This window comes from Rousettus aegyptiacus, unplaced genomic scaffold, assembly GCF_014176215.1.
Source record: "Rousettus aegyptiacus isolate mRouAeg1 unplaced genomic scaffold, mRouAeg1.p scaffold_m13_p_6, whole genome shotgun sequence".
NCBI classification, from domain to species: domain Eukaryota; kingdom Metazoa; phylum Chordata; class Mammalia; order Chiroptera; family Pteropodidae; genus Rousettus; species Rousettus aegyptiacus.
Genome location: NW_023416309.1, coordinates 113,898,706 through 113,919,295, shown reverse-complemented (window position 1 = coordinate 113,919,295; position 20,590 = coordinate 113,898,706). Strand labels below are relative to the sequence as shown.

Here is a 20,590-nt window from a genome sequence, read left to right as displayed (position 1 = left end):
TGGGCCTTGGGCAGCTGCCACCGACACTGCTGTCCAGAGACCCACGGCGGTGGCAGGCCTTCAGGCTGGGGTTCGGGATGCTCGCAAGGGTTCAATTGCCATCTCAGAAGTGGCCCTGGATCTGTCTCGAAACTGCCCAGGCCACACCACAGCAACCATGGAGATGCCATTGAGGAGGGTTCCACCCTTCTTCGCACTCTGCCTGGAGGCCGGGCCTGGAGGTGGGTCTAGTGGGGGCGGGGCCAAGCGGGGAAGTAGGTCTAGTGGTGTGGCGGGGCCAAGTGAGAAAGGGGGTTCCGTGCGGGGCGCAGGCGACGAGGTGGGTCCAGCCGTGAGAGGAGGGAGAAAATGGGGAGCACAGAGAAATCCCAAGAGGCAGTGCTAGGGAAAGGGGACTGAAGGTGTACCTGCCCCCCTCTGTACCCGTCCCCCTGAGTCTAGGGGGTCCTCTCGCGTTGGGCGGCGGGGCAGCAGGGGACAGCCAACCCTGATACCTCCTTCTCCCCGTACTGTAGCTCCGACCAGAGCTGGGGGTCCCCTTCGTAGATGGTGGGCTCGTGGACGACAAAATAAAACTGCTTCAACTGGGCGAAAAAGTTCTTCAAATTGATGGCGTTCCAGGTCTGGAGGACGCTGAAGACGCGGTCCAGCATGACGCCGGCAGCGAGCTGCTTCCCCTTCACGAGTTTCCACTTCGACGTGTCCCAGATGGTGTTGAAAAATTTCTGCACCATCCCAGGGGGCTTCATGCAGACGATGTCATCGTACTGATGCCAGTCTGCGTCTAAGGGAGAAGGAACAGCGTCATGCTCCCGGCCACACGCGCCCCCTGGGCCTCGGGGCGGCGAGGAGGCGTGAGACGGAGGCCACACGATCTGGTTGGCCCGAAGACACTGGGCACGCGTCGCTGGCACATGCCGCCACTCGGCAAGCTCGGCGCGGAGCCAGCTCCCTGGGACACGGCTGCCCGGAGGGCAAGCGCGCGCCACCTGGGGCGGCACTGTGAGCGCTTGAGGACCGGTGGACAGGAACTCGGCGCCAGAGCCGCTGTCCTCGACTGGGAACCGCGACACCCACCCCACGAAGGACAGCACCGGTGACAGTGGACGGAGCCCTCCAGCAGGGGCACAGGGCGGGGGCTGCGTCTCTCGCCCTACAGAGGATGCCAGTGGAGGCCGCGGATCCAGTAAAATCGACGGTGACATAGGAAGACAAAGAGGCCGAGGAGAGCGCCAGAGGCACCGCGCACGAGTCGGTGAAAATGAGAGCGAGCAGACGGCCCAGCGGGCCTCCCGCTGCTGCGGCTCCGGCTCCGCCACCCGCCCTGCCTGCGACGGCCTGACGTCATCACTCGGGTCTCAACTGAGGCGCCAGCTCCCCTGGGAGCGCTCCCTCCTCTCTCTGTCCCTTCTACAGGGCCCATGGGGCCCATGTGGGGACGCAGTGGGCCTCTCTCAGTTTTACAAAAACTCCCCGGCCCTGTCAGACAAAAGGTGAGGTGAGGGCTGCTGGCTGGGACCCGCGGACATGGCGGGGGGCAGGCGCACCTCTGGCCCCAGGAGGGCCAGGCAAGCAGGGACATCGACGGTCTTGGCCTCGCAGAACTTACTGGAAGAATAGAAATGAAACATCGAGGTTCCAAGGCACTAGAGCGAAGAAGTAAAAGAAATTCCAAAAGTCAGAAAAAGCACAGCAAAGAACGAGGAAACAGGCGGACAGAAAAGACACGTTCAGGTGGCCAGAGTCACGGCCCAGGCTGACGGGCCGAATTCACCATCAGAGTGGATTGGACGGAATGAAAGAAACACAGGAAAACATGCGCGCGGACGTCCGGCACGGCAGACGTGTGGCCGCGAGCGCCGGACCCGAGCGTGCACAGCAGTCGCCATGGCCGCGGAGGGGCGGGGACAGGGACGGGCGGCCGGAGGACGCCGGCCGAGCAAAGCGGACACAGCAGAACCGTGCCGGGCACCACCTCACAAGGCGCCAAGCACTCAAAGGACAGAGTGCCAGCCCCCAGCCGTCCCGCACCCAGCACGTGCGCCTGCCATCTGGGCCCCACGAGGCGCGGGGCTGAAGGCCCGGCGCCCGCCTCCTGCTGGCCTTGCCACATGGCTCCTTCCGCTGAGAGGTGCTGACAGGCTTAGAAAGTGCGAGGATGGCGGGCCGTCTCTCTGTCCCTGTCCCTGTCCCTCTGCTTTGGGAGTAACACCTATGTTTGACATCGATAAACCACAGCAGCACTAAATGGAGCAGAGCACAAAACTTCTCTCAAGCGACAAAATTCCAGCACTTCCCGGACAGTCCCATCGAATCACTTGGACTCAAGCAGTGACCTCCTGACAGCTGGGGAGCCAGCGGGGACCTTCCCATCATCAGCCGTCCATCCTCGGCTCCTTGCTGCCCAAGACCCCTACCCGACCCACCCGACTGGGGCGCCAGCCCCCAAGCTGTTCTAAAAGCAAAGCCCACGTGAGGAGTCGGGAGCTGGAGCCCAGGCGCAGTGGCAGACAGGACACAGCGGGCAGAAGCCGACAGGCCGGTCTTCAGAAACGCTTCTGGCATTGACGAGACTTCGTCTGCTAGACACGTGCCATCCGGTCCTCCGAGCACACACGGGACGCTGGTGACAGACGAGGCATCAGGCTACACAGAAGCGTCGAGCAGGTTCCCGGAGTAGAATGCATGGAGCGGTCCATGTACAGAACACACACGCGTGTGCACACACATTAGACACCGCCCACACCACCAGTAACACACACCCCCCGCCAGTAACACACACACTACTAGTAACACACACACCCACACACAAGCACTATAACGCAATGAGTAGAAAACAGTGCAAAGAATAAACAAAAAGATAAGAAACAATATAAATAAGAGAAAGAAAAAGAAAGCGGAGAATAAAGTGACGACAGAGACCCAGGGGAGCGGCAGCGGGGACGCGGCAGGCGGGGCGCCGCGGGGGTCCCCGTCCCCGCCGGCCGCGGGCACCTGGCCCTGGCGCACGGGCGGCCCGGCGCGCGGCCCACCTGGGCCCAGCAGCTCCGCCTTCACCCGCAGGCAGCGGTTGACGTGCTCGTGCTTCTCCTTCTGCTGCTTGTAGATGAACTCGTACTCGTCGGAGCCCTTGCCGCGGGACAACACGTACTTGTACGGGATGGGCTTGTCCAGGTGCTGCCTGGAGATGATGCCGGAGCCTTCCACGAGAGTCCCGTGCTGGTCCAAGTCCCTGCGAGCCAAAGGGACACCGGCCGGTCATCAGAACGGCCTCGCGGAAATTCTCGTGCCCCTCAAACACGGCACGGCCCCTGACATAGCCCACGAGAGCGGGCCGCACAGAGGAACCGGACAGGGAAGCCTGTTGTCCGGAGCATTCGTTTTCCAAAAGTCTAAGGATGTCATTGACTTGATAAAAACTACGGCTTCAATCTACTTCAGGGACCGGACGTCCAATACATTCTCGGGGCGCCTGTGAGCCCTGGACATACTCACTTGCTGAAGGTCATCTCGCAAAATTTTTTAATCCACTTGGGCTTTCCGAGCTCTTCTCCCCCCTTGATGAATATTTGGTGCCGGTTGCAGTCGAATTTGAAATCTTTCGATATGATTGCATGAAAGAACACCATGACTCCTTCTCCGGGGTTCAGGGGACTGCAGGAAAGCCACAAAGGGAACACTGGTCACCTCCGGATCGGTCCCTCCATCTGCTTCCACGCACACACGCACATGCACACACACGCACACACACATAGGATCCTTGTTTCTTGACTGTGCATTAACACGTGCCCAGCAAAAATGCAAGAGCCCCACATTTCAACACGCTGCCCGCCGTGGGCTTCCTCCTGCCTCTCCCACAGCAGTGGGTCAGTGGGCACAGGGCACAGGGCTGGGGACAGTTTCTGTCCCTCTCGAAGGGCTGGGGCAGTGGCGGGAAGGGCCGGCCAGCCCTCTGAAACGTGACAGCCTCTGTCCTGAGTCTGTGAGGCCCTGTTGCCTCTGGGCCCTCAGGGACTGTGACTCAGCACTTAAGCCAAGCAAGACACCAGGACAGTGTCCCCTCCCCACACCTCGGGGTCGAGTCCCTTCCCTCAAAAACATGCACGCAGGGGCGGCCTGGGGTTTCCGCTGTGGGGCGGGGTGCAGTGGGGACGGCTCCTGGGCCCCCGTCCCCCGCGAACACGCTGGGGTGCCCACCTGTCCTTAGCTTGCTGTGCACCAGCTTTCCGGTCTCTCTGCTCCTTCCCAGGCTTCGCAGCGTCCGCGTGGCTTCTGGCGCTTCCTTCCGGCTTCTCCGGCTTGGCTTTCCCTCCAGCAGCAGCCGTCTTGTCCTTGGTTTCAGCTTCCTGGGAAAGGTGACCAAACCCCAGCTTCTAGGACCAGCCTCCAAGTTTGCCCCCGAGAGGCGAGGCTTTCGACAGCGGCCAGAGTGCTCAGAACCTGCCAGCGCCTTCTGGAGTGCCCCCTACAGCTCCGACGGTCCCCCCCACTCATGGTTCTCCGGGTGCCAGCTTCCTGCTTCCCCTTAAGCGGCCACCACCCTCGACTTCCGGGTCTCTGCACGTGCCATTCCCTCTGCAGGGGACGCCACCCCAGATCTCCGCCTTGCTTGCCTGTCACTCTTCCAGGTGTCCTCGGAGAGGCTTGCCCGGCCACATCCCCTTGGCGGCACCTCTGGCACCCCCCACCCCGCTCTCTGGGGCACCCCTCCCAGCCTGCTTCCTGTCTTTCTCCCTCTAGAACGTGGGTGTGTGAAGGCAGGAGCTGGGGCTCGCTCACGGCCGCACCCTCGCACCTGATCCGCATCCGGCGGGTAACTGAACGCAAAGCGACCTGCTGGGGAAACGGGGCCGAAAGGCGCCGGCGTGGGGCAGACAGCCGGGCCGCGGGGGCCGTCCTGGGCACTTCACCTGGCAGCGTCCGCTGGGAGCAGCGGCGCTCGCTGGAGGCCGTTCCGATTTCTGAGTCTTCTTGGTAACTTCTTCCTCAGTCCCTTTCTCTGGGTTCGCCAGCTGAGCGGCAGCATCTACTACCTGGAAGAAACGAAGACCCCAAAACATCAGGGCCGAGGTAACAAAATGGACAGGGGGACTAGGACTGGCTACCAACCCAGCGATGGGGACCGGCTGCTCAGGGTGGAGGGGCAGTCCCTCCCACAGTGCCTCCCCAGACAGCGAGGCATCGTGGGCCCCGCGGGCGCCCCGTAGTCATCGCTCTGTTCACGACTCACCCCAGAGGGGGCGGCCTCGGCCGGCTGCCCGGCAGCCTGTGGGTCTTTCCTGGGCTCAGCGTGGTCCCCCTGGGACTCAGGCAGAGGGAGGTCCTGGGCTCTGTCTTCCTTCCCGGGGCCACCTCCGCAGGCAGAGGCGGTGAGGCCGGCACCCTCCTGGGGGATATCGGGGGGCTCTTGGCTCCCTGCTTCCGGGAGGGCACGTCTGAGCTCCTGATCCTCAGATGCGGGGCTGCTCGGAGACGGGCCTCCGGGGGCTGCTTTCGGCGCTGCCGTAGGGTGGCTCTGCAGAGCCCCATCCGCCGGCATTGCGCCTGCGCCTGGATCCGGGCTTGGCTGGCCAGGCGGACCGCCCTGCTGAGCCGACTGTCGGGGCCGGGCTGCGTCCTGGAAGCCAGGGTTCGCGAGCGAATCCGGGCCAGAGGGGGGGGTGGGCCGCGCGGGCAGGGAGTACGGCCCGGCGGAGGCGGAGGCCCCCCGTCTCTTTCTTCTCCTTCTCTTCTTTTTGCTCTAGACAGAAAAGGAGACACAAATGTTACTTCTTAGGTTTATTCTACTGTTGCCCATACTTTCCTTTGAGTTCCTTTCAACTGCGTGAGAAGGTCAAGCCCGTACACCTGCAACTAATACAATGATGTACGTCAACTCTAACTGAAAAAAATAGCAATAAAAAACACACGAACGAGCAAAGGAACGAAAGAGTGTCATGCCCAGCTCGACCGAACCGCCTCACGCCCGGCAAGCCTGCCATTGCTTTGTCTTGCACCAAGATGCACAGGAACGGGGTGGTGGGCGGAGCCTGGGCGCCACCGGCCACCCAGCGCTGGCCAGAGCGGAGCTGGCTCCCGCTGGAGGGCGGCCCATGGTGGTGGCTTCCACATGCCACGCTCGCAGGGTGTGTTGCGTTCACAGACGCTGAAACGGCGTGAAGGGCGAGGCAGGATGCACTCGGTCACCCCGTCCCGCCTCGGCCCGGAGACCCTTGCTCAAAGCTGAGACCCCGACTTCGGAACTGGAAATGGAGCTCGTCTGAAGCTGGCGTGGAGGGGCCTCCCCAGGACCCCACAGGGACTTGGTGCCCTGCCTCGCGTGGGGACTGTGCTCGGGAGCAGCGTGGGCTCATTCTGGGTCGGCTCCCAGATTCCCAGCAAGAATCCTGAGCAAACGTCCCGCACATCTGCCCATGGTGACAAGTATGACACGGGGCTGCCGCGGGCCACCCCAAGGGCAGTTTCTGAACCTCAGAACTGATACCCACTAACATCACGATAGGGAGACAGAGGCTAAAGAAAGGTCGTTTAAAGTAGCAACACCCCCCTCTGCCGTGGGTGACAGGTCTGGGCGCATGCTGGGCCCCCAAGGGTCTGCGTCTCCAGGGGCAGCCTCCAGCCCCGGACCTGCTGTGAGCAGCAGGTCACCCCTGGAAGCCCGGCCGCGTTCGCCCCAACTCTGATCTGACTGGTCTGGGGAGGCCCGGGCACTAGCGCCTCCATTCACCTTCCTGGTGGATGACCAGCGGTCAGGCCAGCAGGAGGCCGTGTGCACGGACCGCCTGGCCCGTGGCCCACGGCAGAATCTCCTCCTTAGCTCTAGGCTGCCTGAAATCAAGTCGCGTCGCCTCGACACGATTCATGGAGGAGCCTGGCATCCGTGCGAGGAGCACGGAGTAGGGGAGCACGGCAAGTTCCTTCCCCACAAAGCTGAGAGCTGAGTCGGGGAGACAGACTGGAAGCAGACGGTCTCAGTGCACGGCACGCGCCGACGGCGAAGGCACGTGCGGCCGCTGGGCAGCCGAAGGTAGCCCTAGCCTGGAAGGCTCCCTGGATGAGCTGGCACAGGCTGAGTCTGGAAGACACTGAAGCCAGAGGACCCAGCGATGCCGCCTCGCACCCGTGCTGCCGATGGCACAGCGGCCTCTGCAGCCGCCTCGCTCACCCGGAACAGAGCTCAGCCGCACGCGGCCCTAAGACCCCCGGGCCCTGGCCTCAGGTATTAACCCTGCGTTTTATTTTCTGTATTTAGAGTGCTCTGTTATTTTAGGGGCCATGGAGGGATGCCCCCCCACTGACCCCAGGACTGGCTAGTTCCTAGAGACAGCAGATAAATCACCAGAGAGCCTAATTTTCATATGCGAACCAGCTGACCCAGAGGCCCTGCCTACCCCCACCACCTTCCTGACCTCTCACCTCCAGCCCTGATCACCCTGGGGCCGCCGCCATCATGCACCTGCCGGACGTGGCCGCTCTGCCCCACCACACGCTGGGCCTCGCGCCTCCCGGCCACTGCTGCTCCGCCCGCCCGTGCCGTGCCGCCTCCTCCTGGGCACTGTGCTCCCCAGCACTGCCCTCTCGTCCCGGTCCCCAGGCGCCTCCACACACCAAATCCCAGGGGCAATCAGGACACCTCCTGCCTCTCCCCAGACATAGCCACGGTCCTGACACCCTCTGCAGGAAGCAGACACCTCCAGCCGGCCCCGCTCGACGGCGCCCCCCCACACACACACACTAAACACACACTGGCTTGCCTCCTCTGTCCCGGAGGGGAAGTCTGTCCCGTTCGCCTCTGCGTCCAGCGCCCAGGACAAGGCGACGCAGGACGGGCGTGCTGGCCGCGGCCTGGCCCCGCACCGCGCCCTCCTCGTCACCCCACCCTCTCTCCTTCTGTCTGACCCCACCTGCTCTCTGCAAGCTGCCTCGGGAGTCGGACTTTGCACGGGCAGCAGAGGGCGATGAGCGCACACCTGGGGGACGTGCGCGTGCTGAGCACCCGTCGCACATCTAGTCTGGCCTGGCACGCCCGGCACACGGGGCTCAGGGCTGAAGCCTAAACATCTTCCTTGACAAGAACCAAGATTTTACACGGTTTACAAACGTGAGTTGTACACACACATGTTCCGAGTCATGCCCGTTCTGAATATGGCTGTTTCCCAAAAAGCAAAATAAATGACCACAGGAGCCCTACCCCTGCCTAAATGAAGAGAACTAACTAGGAAAAAAAATAAGTTTGCTAATTCTTGGGGGTTTTGTTCCGTCACAAGGCATCCCTGATTTTACAATGAGTGCTGGTTCATTTTTCCACGCAACGAAGCGACGCCGGCCTCCCACCCCCCACGGAGGCCCCGGTCTGGGGGAGGCGGGCGGCCCCGTCCCCTCACTTGAGTGCCGGGTCAGGAGTACATGGGAAGGCTGGGGACCCCGGACAGGTGCCTACTGCAGGGGGTGGGGGTGCTGCGGTGGAGACGCGGAGACGTAAAGGGCTAGCCGGAGGGGGGCCCCAGGCTGCTCGGCAAGGGCGCGGGGCTGACAAATGGGCCCTCTAGCTCCGGCCGAACCACCTGGCGCCTGCTGGCGCAGCCTGTGCTGACGGGAAGTGCGGTGCCGATTTGGGAAGGGCGAGCGGGCAGGAGACGGTGTCACCTTTCTGCCTGGCACCTGACCAGACACGTCCTCCCAGCAAACCACACTGCTCGGGCTAAGCCTCGTCTGCGTCTCCCCGGCCACCCCAGCGGGGCCAGGCCCTGAGTGACAGTAACCTTTCTGAGCTTCCGTCTTTCATAAAACTGAGCTTACACCTCTACAAACACAAGGCACGGCTTTGCGGAAGCAAGAAGAAAAAAGTCTGTGACAGGAACCAGAAAGATCAGCTGACCTGCAGACTCAGTGCACACCAGGTGGCCCGGTGACCATGCACGGGCTGCAGAGCAAGATGCCACCACACAGGGAAGTGCCCTCCATGCCGCGGTGGCCTTGGGCCTTCCCAGGCACAGCAGAGGCTGTGCACAGGCGCTGCCCTGTTCTCAGCCGGCGGTGCAAGTAGAATTCACTTGGCCGCAGTGATTGGTTCAGGGACAGAAGCGTGAGCCAATCAGAGCCAAGGAGATTTGAAGCAAGCTGCCCCTGGGGAGACAGCCGCTTCCTCTGTCTCCTGGAAGAGCCGCCAAGGGAGGTGTTCCCCTGCTCCCGAAGGATGGCTGGGGAGTGGCTGCCTGCGGAAGCCGAGAAGGGACGCAGGCGGAAGAGTCCGAGTGCCAAAGACGGCTGTCCGGAGGCATCGGGAAGGCAGAGCAAAGGCACGGACAGACGGACAGATGCCGGACTTGGGGCCCAGACCTCACGGCTGGATCGAGCCCTGCCTGCAGCCACCTGCCTGGCGGTTTCCCCGTTACGTGCGTGACACGTGCCCTGTGTCACATTACTGAATCTGAGCTGGGTTTTCGATTATTTGCAACCCAAAGATTTCTAATGGTTAAAATAATTGCACCTCAAATTAGTTTGCTTCCAACCTGGATAAGTCAAAGTAATCAAGACATTGACAGCTTTCATTGAATAAGACACCAGGCCACAGACCCTCAGGCCAAGGCCGCCGAGTCGGGATGCAGTGCAGGAGGACCCCGTGTGGAAGGGGCCCCACCCTCCGGGCATCTCAGAAGGTGGCGGGAGGCAAGTGACCTCATAGCAGGTGGCGGCTGCCATCCCCGGGACACTGGGGTCGTGCCCGCCTTCCAGAAGGAGGGGCGTGGTCGGCACAGCGGGGGCCTGGGACGGGCGGCCACGTGAAGACCACAGTACACACAGGAGGGACCCTCGGGGGGACAGTGAGCCAGTTCCTGGAGACACTCGCCGAGGGAAAGGTGACTGCCAGGACAATGGTCCACACGGGGACCTCAGACCACAGCCACCCGCCAACAGCAGAGGTGGCTTTCAGCACACCTGCGGCAGCAGCCACCAGCCCAAACCCTCTTTTTAATAAAAACAAAACCCCGCCCATCTGATAGGCTTTTCCTCATAAGCGAAAACGCTTTCGTTGCAGATATAAGCTAGTTTCCTTTTTTATGTTATTAGTAAGCACCGCGACACTCCTAAAGCAGGATTCGAACTTCCGGAAACCTGAGACCAAGATCAGCGGCATCCAACACACACCGCACTGGCTTTCAGGACTCAGGTGACGCGGCGGTGACATGCGCCCGGGAGGGCTCTGGCCCTCGCGAGGACCCGGGCCCCTGCCTTTTGCCCCAGAGAGAACATCTCGTGTGGCACGTGCGTCTCCCTGCATCTCAAAGGAGATAGTTTCACAAGAAATACAACGATGAACAGAGGGTTGGGGGACGGTGGGGAGCCGGGGAGTGGGGCACACATGGGAAAAGCTGAAATTTAAAGTCCGCAGGGCGTCCTCTGTCACAAGGGCCGAATCCTGAGGGCGCGGCTCCGCCACGGACCAGCCCTGGACGGGGCGAGCGTCCCAGGTGCCTGCCTGTCGGGGTGCTGGACCACATGCAGGCGCAGAGCGCGTGGGAAGCGCCGCGTCCCACCGTGTGTGCGAACTACCTGCTCGGGGTCTGCCGAGAGCACGCCAGCCTCCTCCACCCAGGTCGCGTCCTCTTTTCTTCTTTTGCTGGGAGGGAGATTAGCAGCCTCCAGCTCATCAGACGTGCAAGCGACCGTGTCTACAAAACGCTCTGACGCACCTCCCTGTCGAAACATGACCCCCACAGTTCAGACAAGGCAGGGGGACCAGAGGCCCCTCTCTGGCGGAAGCCTCGCGGACCCCTAACTCAGGCCCAGAAACCTCTCCAAACCCTGGCAGTCCAAGCAGGAAGCTGAGTGCAGGAAGCCCAAGGAAGGGCTTTTGTGGGGGGGCAGGTGGGCAGAGCAAACCCAGGTAAGAGACGTGCCCCACAGCAGGGCTGTTGCTTGTATGAGTCGGCCCGCCCGACGCCCACGCCAGCGAGCCCAGGGCCTGGCGCTCCGGGGCCTCTGTCCCAGTGCCTGGGCTGGTGCTCCCCCCTCCGTGGACGCGTTCCCAGGAGGACTGGGCACCTCGTGCTTGGGCAGAGCCAGGCCAGGCCCCCGGGGACTCTCAGGTGCTGGGGCAGTGCAGGGCAGAGCCCCCCGCTGTGGATGGTGCACCTCGGCTGGCACAGGGTTGACTGGCCCTGGCACGGGGGGCTCATATCCTCCTCCCACCACCTCCTCCTTTCTCTAAGGAAGACAGTGCGGCCAGAGGGGCTTGCCAACGTGCCACCGGCTGAGGCAGGGCAAGGCAGGGCGAGTCCTGGCAAACAGGGCCCAGAACCAAGGCCCAGCTCCTATGCTGCAGCTGCTATGGGCACAAAGAGAGCCACCTGTGTGGCCTCCAGTCTGGCCTCGGGCTCACTGGAGCGGCCCAGGGCATGGTGGACATCTGGGTCCCCGAACTACTATCGAGGAGAAGGACAGCAGGAAGGCGACAGCCTCTGGACCGCGTCCTGGGGAATGCAGACAATTGGTATTTCTGCAAGGGGCACATGGGACGGCCCAGTGGGTAACAGCAGAGCACACTGCTGGTCCCGGGGCCAGAGCCCCCGCTCCCCACAGAGCCAGGAATCCAGGCCGACTGGTTCCTGTCACCCAGTGGCCGGAAGCTGAGAAAGGAAGGAACCACAGGGCCAGACGGAGCCTTCGACCCCACTTGCCCATAGAGGGAAATTAACCCTGGGGAGAACAAATCCACCAGCTGCTGGGGAGGAAGCAAGGACCGGCAAAGGCCCCCAGCCGGCCAGCCTCGGCGACAGGCAGGACCGGAGCTCATTAGCAAACACGCCCAGCACACGGCCTCACGACTGCTGGACGCAGGAACCCCCGCTTGGTGGCTGGGGACGAGGCCGGCCTCGCGGCCCGGTCCTCGCCCTGGGCCGTCGTCCCTGGTCCCCTGGCATGTCATCACACCGCCATGCCTACCAGCCCGTTCTCAACAACGCACGCTCCACTTCCTGACCCTAAGGGTTTTGTGGGGTCACTGTGGGGCATGGGGAACGGCCACGAACTAACCGGCGGAGGCAGTCCTGTGCGCCCCTCCTTCGCTCCCTTTCCTGGGTGGGTACCTGTGCATTTAGGCGTTTTTTACACTCCCATCTGTGGAAAATCACGTGACCTAAAATTAACCATTTTAAGGCACACACCTCGGCGGCACCTTGTGCCCTCACGGCGCTGTACAACCACCTCCCCCACCTGGTGCCAAACACCCTGGCGGCCCCGGAAGGGCAGGCCGAGCCCGCCTCGCCGCAGCGAACGCTGGCTTTAAGCCGAGGCTTCGATCGGAGGGTGGCTCTTCTAATCCTTAGTGTCGGACTCCAGAGCTGTCACCCGCGCCTCTCTCGGGGACGACCACCTGCCGCTGGCCCGTTCTGCTATCGGGTCGGTTGCCGTTTTCTACCTGATTTCTAAGAGCTTTTGACACATTGAGGGAACTCACTCTTTGCTAAAAATATCTGTATGTAAAGCCGGACATTCTCTACATATCTTTCCTAAACTGCGCTTATCATAGTCTGTGAGGTTTTCGGTTCTTTTAAGACTTTTCTGGGAGCCAAATATACTATCTTTTGTTTGCATTTTCCCCCTTGCTTTAATTACTAGAAAATCTTTCCTCCTCCAGAGATGACATGAATATTTACGTACATTTTCCTCGAGGCTTTTTACACACATCAGACTCCATTTCAGGCGGTCTGTTCTGGTTCGTTAACCACCCCCAGGAGCCACTGTCTTAATGACCGTGGCCTTGTAACAGTTTTGTTTAATCTAGTACAGCCAAGTCCCACTCCGGACTTCTCTTTTTCACAATTTTGTTTTTTCTTGCCCATCTCTTTTTTGAAAGAGCCTTAACCTTACTCTGTCAAAGAAAAAAACAAACCAAGCCTGCTGGGCTCGGCGCTCATTTCAGTCATATCGCCACGCGCGCTTCTCAACGATGCGTTTGCCGACGCTCACTTCTGGTTTGCCCAGACCCCAGTGACGCCCGCGGCCCAGGCTCCGAGCTGGCCATCGGCGGGCGATGGGTCAGGGGAAAGACACCCACTCACACTCCCCACACATACAGACTCACACACGGACCCCAGGACACACACGCCCAGTCCACACTCACTCACACACCCCAATACACACACATCCTACAATACACATATACCCCCAAACGTACACTCACACAAACCCCAGTATGCATGCCCCTGGAATCCACCCCCACGCGTACCCCAATACACACACCCCAATGCAACACACCCTAATACACGCACACAATACATATACAGCCCACATTCACGCACACCCCCAACAAATTCTCACACACATACACACAAACACACATCCCCAAATACACACACCCTCCACACTCATACACGCTACTCACACAGACGCACATCCAACACATTCACACGCACAGCACATTCAAATACACACCTCCCCACTGCACACACACACCGCACGTGGACACCCATCTCCCCACACACAGACCTCACACGCGCACGCACATCCACGCAACACAGCGCAACGCGGCCAGCTGTGGCACTGCCCAGCCCAGCCTGGCCCCTGCTGGGGACAGCAGGAGGCCAGCCTGGAGAGCGTCTCTCGCAGACACAGCCACAGCGTCCCTTGTCCCTCCGTTCCCGGTGTCCCGCAGGGAGCCTGAGCTGACCCACTGGGGGTCTGGGTGGGTGAGCGTCTGCGTGGCGGCTCCTCCCCCATCATTCTCCCTGGACCCGCCCAGGTAACTCCCCTGCAGGCCTGGCCTGGGGGTCCAGCCTGGTGGCCCCTTAACCAGGAGACACCCGGGATTTGACACTGGATGGGAGATAAAAGACAGCCTGTCCCCAGAGGCCAGAAGTGCCTCGGGGCCAACATCCTCGATGCAAAGAGGCCCAGATGGGGCAGACGCCCCCAGGGCAGAAGCAGGCGCTTTGCACAGCTGTGGGGAGACAGGGCGCATGGGGCCTGGTGGGCGGGGAAGGCGGGGGAGGCCTCGGGCGAGACAGGAACCCAGGCACCGAACAAGAAGGGGCGGCTCTGCCTCTGGCCAGTGAGCAGGGGTCAGAGGGCAGCAGTGCTGTGCCCACGTCCTAGAGAGGACGTCGTGAGGGCTGGGGGAGCACTGTCCGGCCGCTGAGGAAACCACAGCAGGAAGCTGAGAGTGAGGGCGGGCGGGAGCTGGGCAGAGCCAGGCCCACGTCGCCGTCACCGGGGGCTGGCCTCACCTGGCAGGTGTCCCAGGAGGCGGCCGCGCAGGGCTCGTCCAGGCTTCGCTGCCGGTCACTTGTGCCCGGAGATAAGAAAGGGCCGCCTTCCGCCTTCAGCTCCAGCCCGCACTCCATTTCTCCCTCGGAGGCCGAAGCCACCTTGGGGTTGTTCTCAGAATCTGCAAAGGCAGTGGAGAGAAGCAGAACTCGTCACCGCAGAACACATCTTTTGGCATGAGGATTATTTTAGCTGGCTACTTTTAAGAAAGGGCAGACGGGGCGAGGCTCTGAAATCTGAGTAGAAGTGACCCGCTAGAAAGAGACGCCGACACTTGCGCGGGGAGCCTCTGTGCGTGCGGGGTCTCCCCGGCTGGCCCCGGAAGGGGCGACCGCGTCTCTAGAAACTCATCAATGCCGAAGCGACGAGGGCGACCTGCATAGTGACCGTGGCCCTCGGCAGCCCTTTCCCAGGCCACCCCGACCCTGGCCACCCTCAACACCTTCTTTTGTCTTCAGCTGAAGACGGTATTTAAGGCGGTGGCTTCTGCCATTTTGGAGAGTCACTCGGTTCTGCGGGGTCTCTCCCGGGAACGTATTATGACACTGTCGCTTTCACTCTCTTAATCTGTCTTACGTCAATCTATTTATTAGACCAGCCAAAGAACCTGGAGGGTAGAAGGAAAAACTTTCCTTTCCTACAGCAGATGCACATGGGTCAAATCTCAGGAGGAAGCAGGGGACCATCCCAGAGAAACCCGGGAACTGTGCCACAGGCTCTGGGGGACTAGCTGTCTCCTCCCCTGGAGGCCCCCAGCCCCTCCCCAGACCGCTGCTGGGTCTCAGACTCATCTTACTTTTTCTCATTATAAAAAAAAAACCTTCAAGAAAACTTGAAAAATGAAAATAAAAAAGAAATACGTTGCCCAGAACTTTACTGCTCCCCCCAAACAGCTGTCCAGCACTCAAGGTCCCACCTGGAAGTCCCGCCTGGGTCCCCTGGGGCACCAGCCGGAGCAGTGGGGACTTGGGGTCGGGAGGGGCTCCTGGCCCCTGACCCATACCCTACAAGTATTTGAAGCCCTCCACATGGGACCAGCCCAACGGCACCCCTGGCAAAGCCGGCCGCCCTCCACCCAGGCCTGGGTGGCCTGGAACTCTCCACACATCCCCTCCCACGCTTTTCCACGGGGCCTCCCACTCCCCCAGACCGCAGCACCCTGGCGCGTCTGGACAGCTGCACCGAGGCTTCCCCAGGCCCCCAGCGCCCAGCCCCCTGCCCCGCCTGCAGTGCCTGGGATGCCCCAAGCCCCTCAGCAGCTCCAGACATGCACCCGACATCTGGGTTTCACTTTCAATTCCTGTAGAGAGAGCTCCAGCCGGAGCGTGAGGAGCAGAGAAGCCAGGCCACAGGAAGTGATATGTGTCCCTGGGCCCACACACACTAAACCCCTGGCCCTGAGGGCTGGAGCAGGTGGTGGTCCGGGGCCAGCCAAACCAGGCAGGCTCCCGCCTTGCAACACACAGGTGTTCGGCCTGTTCTGCGCTCCACAATGACCAGGGCCCAGCGCCAGCCCCCGCCCAGCAGCCTAGGACGGACCACCCACAATGACCCGGCCCAAAGCACAATGGCCCTGTCCCTGTCTCGCGGGACAAGAGGGCAGCCCAGAAGCCAGTGGCCTCTGCCCCTGCTGGGAGGTGAGGGTCGTTTGCCCCGGAGTGATCACACTCTGCTTCGGACTGGCAGCACTGGGGTGGCCCCTGAGCTGGCTGAGCAAGCCTACTGTAGGGGAGCGGGATTTGCCACCCCAAATATGTCTCTGGAGGGAGGATTATTTTAGGCCAATTACTTTTAAGAGACAAAAGACTCAGGAAGGGCTTTTTACCTCCCCCTTAATAGCCTGAGAGAATTTAGATCAAGGGCCTGGTCCAGGCCGAGGACCATCACCAGAGATGCTTACAGAGCATCGGGGTCAGGAGTGGGGAACCAGGCCAGCTGGCCCGGCTGGAGCCCAAAGTCCTGCCTGGTCCCACCGCCTCTGCAGGGCCCAGCAAACACCTGTTTACCTACATTTTCCATCTTCCTGCAAATCTTCATCCTCCCCTTTGAAACCCCTGACACTACCCCCTTCTCCTTAGCTCAGGATGGTGCCAGGAAGGCCTCAAGGGGCCTGACCCTCTCTGGGGCTTCCCATTCTTATGGGGCTCCCATATGTATGAAATTAAATGTGTGTTTTTGTCCTCTTGACCTGCCTTGTGTTCATTTATTAGACCAGCCAGAGACCCTAGAAGGGTAGGGGGAAAGCGCCTCCCCGCACAGCCCGCCCCCTCTCCCCACCTGCTCAGGGTCAGCGGCAAGCACGGGAAGACAGATAGCATTTGTGTGAACGCCGCACGCCCATGTCCTCAGACAGAGCCTCCTGCACCCCGAACGCCGCACGCCCATGTCCTCAGACAGAGCTCCTGCACCCCGAACGCCGCGCGCCCATGTCCTCAGACAGAGCTCCTGCACCCCGAACGCCGCACGCCCATGTCCTCAGACAGAGCTCCTGCACCCTGGCTCAGGCGGCAAACTCGTCGCTGGCCTTGCAGCCCTGTGAAAGGCCCTCGCACAACCCAAAAGAAGGAGCAGAGGGAGTGGGCTTTCCTGGAGCCCCTCCAAGAGGAGGCCCCTCCCCAAGAGGCCAGTCTCCAGGACCCAACTCAGATGAAGCCCCTGCAGTTCCTGTCTGCCGCCCCCAGCCCCTCTCAGCTGCCAGCCAAGGACCACCCTAGTTTATCTGGTTACAGTAACTAATTGTAACCCTTGAGGCTCACACTCAACACCCTTCTGACCCCTGTCCTCCCACGACAGGCCAGTATCTATCAGCAGGGGCTGGGGCCAGTCACCCACCTGGCCCAGTGGGCAGCACCCAGAGTGGGTATAAAGCCACCAGCAGCCCACATGGGGGTGGCCAGTGAGACCCCAACCATGGCCTCCTCCAGGGCATCGGCTCCAGACCCACCAGCCTGGGTTCAAGCTGTGTGACTGTGGGCGAATCGCTTAACCTTTCTGTGCTTTGCTCTTGGCATCTGTGCAATGGGGGTTTATGATAGCTCCTCCTGCGACAATGCAGGGCATGTCGCAGCTTAGCTGGGGTTTGGTCTGGTTTATTTTCTGGAGCCCCAAAGAATGCTTCCTTCCCCAGGCTCCCCACCCGGGTAGACGTCCCGGTGACCAGTGGTGGGGGCCCTGGCAGGCAGGAAGTCCCAGGCGGACACCAGGGAGCTTGGCCATGCCACGGTTCAGTATCCGGGGCAGCGAGAAACCCGTGACGGCAGCGGGCACTCAGCTCAACACCGAGGGCGGACGAGGAGCTGTGACCCCTCCGGTCCCAGGGGTTCCAGAAGGCAAGACGGGACCCTCAGGTCTGACTCTCAGTCAGACTCCTCCCCGAAGAGGCAAGAGAAAATCAATGGAGCAAAAATCAGCGATGAAAAGCGCCCGCCTCTCCACGTGACGCGGAGCCCACAGTCGGCGTCTGGACGGCAGCGCCGCGCACGACCGCAGGGAAGGGGGCAAGCGGAGGCCCCGCCCTTCTGCCCGCCCTGCGCGAGGGGCTCTCGCCCAGCGCGCGTGAGCGGGGAGGCCGGGCCCGCGGCTCCTACTGACGCACGCGCGCAGCAGCTCGGGGTCCACACTTTCCTCCATTCATTCGGCGGTTGTTTACCGAGCACCTGCTCTGTGCCCAGTACTGTGCAAGGGACCCGGAGTACAGCTGTGAACAAGGGGCAGCAAAAGTCTCTCCCGAAACCACAAGACAGACAAACAGATGGAGGGAGGTTGCAGTTTTCAGTGGGGTGGTCAGGCTGAGCATGGAAGGAGGGGAGGGGGGTCCCGGCGGCCCTCTGAGGGCAGATGTGTGTGCCCTAGCCGGAGGGAACAGGAAGTGCCAAGACCCTGGGGTCAGAGCTGGCCCTTTGTGTCCTAGGAGGAATAGTGAGGCCAGTGGGCTGGGGGGAGGGTTGCAGGGGAGGGCTCAGAGGGCCTTGGAGGGGGCGCTCGGGTAAGGCCTGGGAGCTTTTACTTGGAGTGGAAGGGGGCGGGGCACAGCTCCCTGGGTGGCTCTGACTTGCGGCCAGCAGGGTCATCTGAGATGCGGACGTAGGGTGCGAAGGACTGGGAATCGGTGCTGGGTTTGGGCCCGGGGCACTAGAAGGACGGGGTGCCCTGGCCCGGGCAGGCGGGAGCCCGAGGGGCAGGTCTGGGGGAAGACAGGAGCTGGGCTTCAGAAATGGGAAACGGAGGCCTTGCAGACACCCAGGCGGGGCGGCACAGCTGCTGGTCCACGGATGGTATTTAAAACCACGGAATCAGGTGAGGTCACCGTGAGGGATGGAGAGGGACAGCCGGAGGGAGGAGGGGGGCCCTGGCCTCAGGTCTGACGCCCAGGGAATCAAGGCCCGGCCAAGACAGCGGGCGAGGCCCGCCGCACACGAGGCTTCCGCTCAGGCACCGACTCGCCACGGAGAGTTCCGTGCCACCTCTGGGGTCCCCTCGCCCACCTCCGTGCCTGGGGTGCCACTTCCATGCGCCACCCTCTGCAGCCTTCCGGGAGCTCTGCGCTCAGCCCACGCCTCCCATTCCCAAGGGGGCAGGGCAACCGGGAATTCTCTCCGAGAAATGAAATCAAAATTTTTAAAAAGTGACAGGTGCCTCCAGCAAAGGACCAGATGGAACTATTTTAAGGAAAATGCTTCTAGGAAGAGCCCTTTGCCTTCAGGAGACCGCTCTGCCCGCCTGGGCTGCCTGCTGGGAGCAGCTTCCACTTTCGGGAGAGGAAGCTAGGAAGGGGACTGGGCTGACCGGCTGCCTCCCGCCCCCATGCAGCCCCCAGCCCCGCGGGGCCCCTTGCGCCTCACCTGGTAGGGGGGCCGCAGAGGGCAGCCTCGCTCCACACTGGCTGCAGAACTTGGGAGCGGCTTCTTTAGAGACATGCTGGCAAGAAGGACACTTCATACCTCGGGGGGATGGGGGGAGCTGGGGGCCCCTGCCGATCTGGAAGCAGTAGTCCCCTCAGTCCCGAGGAGGGAGCAGCTATATACCAGCCACCTGTCACATGACCACAGCCCTGCATTAGTTTCATTTTCTGGGAAAGTGAACTTACAGTGGCCCAGAAGGTCCCCCTGCTCAATCGAAACCAGCCCAGGCCCCTCCCCCGCGGCTCACAGCCCCGCCTCATCCCAGGCCCTCCCCCTCCAGCCTGCCCCTGGACCGCTGCGCCCTGAGGCTCCAGCACCCGCTTTCTTTCTGCTGGCCCTCCCCCACCTGCACCCTCCCCCGACCTTCACTGTCCCCACTGGGGAGCCCGGGAGAGTGAGAACTGGGGCCGGGGGGTGGGGGAGACAGTGTCCCCAGCAGAGGCAGAGATACAGCATGTGCGAGGCCCTGAGATAAGCCAGGGGCGGAGGGCGCCTGCCCCCTGCACGCCCCAGACAAGGAGCCCAGAGTCAAGGCCCCTGGCTCAGCTGATGTGACCATTAGGCGAAGCGCACAGGACGGGCGCCCTTACCTGGCAGGGCCCCACCACAGCCCCCCCTGGAGCAGCCAGCAGGACCCCCGGCTGTCACACTCGAAGGCGCCGAAGACCCCCACCACCCAGGCCCCTCTGTCACTGAGCTGTCTTCCTTCTTCCCGAAGCTCCCCTCACCACGGAGCAGAGAACTCAGAGGGCGCGGCGACCCTCACTGGCTCCTTAGTCAGTTCACTGTCCCCCTGCACCAGAGGCCGGTGGGGGGCGGGGAATAATCTCTACTCATCATTCGGGACCTTCCTCTGCTCCCGCCTCGCTTTCCCCAACCACTGAACCCGCCGGCACCCAGAGTCCAGCCTCCAACCACCGCCCAGGAAAACCAGGCGCCGGAGTCGGGTCGGGGCCGGCGGCCCCCCACGACTTTCCCATTCCCTCATTCTGCGCCCCTCCTGGCTCTCAAGGCTGCCTGGAAAGTCGGGGAAGCCTGCGCTCTGGGGGTGCGGTGGGCGGCAGCGATGCCCGTTTCCTGGAAGTTACTGTGAAGTAAAGACATGGGCGTCTTTTCGCAACACTCTCCCGGTTCGGCGGTTAGTGAGAGCGAAGGATTCGGGCGGGAGCCGCCGGCCCGGGTCTGGCCGTCCCTCTCGCCACGGGCCGGGCCAAGGCCCTTACCGGGGGCTAAACCAGCGCCGGCGCTTCGCGGCTCAGCGGCGGGCGGCGGGGCCGCGGGGTGTCGCCCGGGCGCCCCGCCAGGATGCGCGCTGCCCGCGGGCGGGGCGGGCGGAGAAACCGAAACCGGGCGCCTCAGGAAGCGGCGGCGCTGCGGGGACGCAGGCGCCACACCCCGGCGCGCCCAGCCCGGCCCGGCCG

At 62.2% G+C, this 20,590-nt stretch overlaps 1 protein-coding gene across 5 annotated transcripts in view; it reads right to left on the bottom strand.

Annotated features, from left to right (window-relative positions):
• The window catches only part of RNF213 (ring finger protein 213), an 82,460-nt gene extending 63,107 nt beyond the window's left edge, over nucleotides 1–19,353 (bottom strand). For 3 of the 5 annotated variants that reach the window (XM_016143298.2, XM_016143300.2, XM_016143299.2), the window contains exons 1-9: nucleotides 19,110–19,351; nucleotides 14,229–14,389; nucleotides 10,555–10,698; nucleotides 5,231–5,740; nucleotides 4,911–5,033; nucleotides 4,198–4,346; nucleotides 3,496–3,654; nucleotides 3,033–3,232; nucleotides 495–784 (exon numbers count right to left, since the gene is read on the bottom strand). In XM_016143298.2, coding sequence (XP_015998784.2) covers nucleotides 495–784; nucleotides 3,033–3,232; nucleotides 3,496–3,654; nucleotides 4,198–4,346; nucleotides 4,911–5,033; nucleotides 5,231–5,740; nucleotides 10,555–10,698; nucleotides 14,229–14,389; nucleotides 19,110–19,206 — 1,833 coding nt within the window. In that variant the 5' untranslated portion in view covers nucleotides 19,207–19,351. Of the gene's footprint in view, nucleotides 1–494; nucleotides 785–3,032; nucleotides 3,233–3,495; nucleotides 3,655–4,197; nucleotides 4,347–4,910; nucleotides 5,034–5,230; nucleotides 5,741–10,554; nucleotides 10,699–14,228; nucleotides 14,390–19,109 lie in introns of all 5 variants that reach the window. The other 2 variants (XM_036222860.1, XM_016143301.2) reach the window with 2 other exon arrangements.
• Between the last annotated feature and the right edge of the window lie 1,237 nt (nucleotides 19,354–20,590).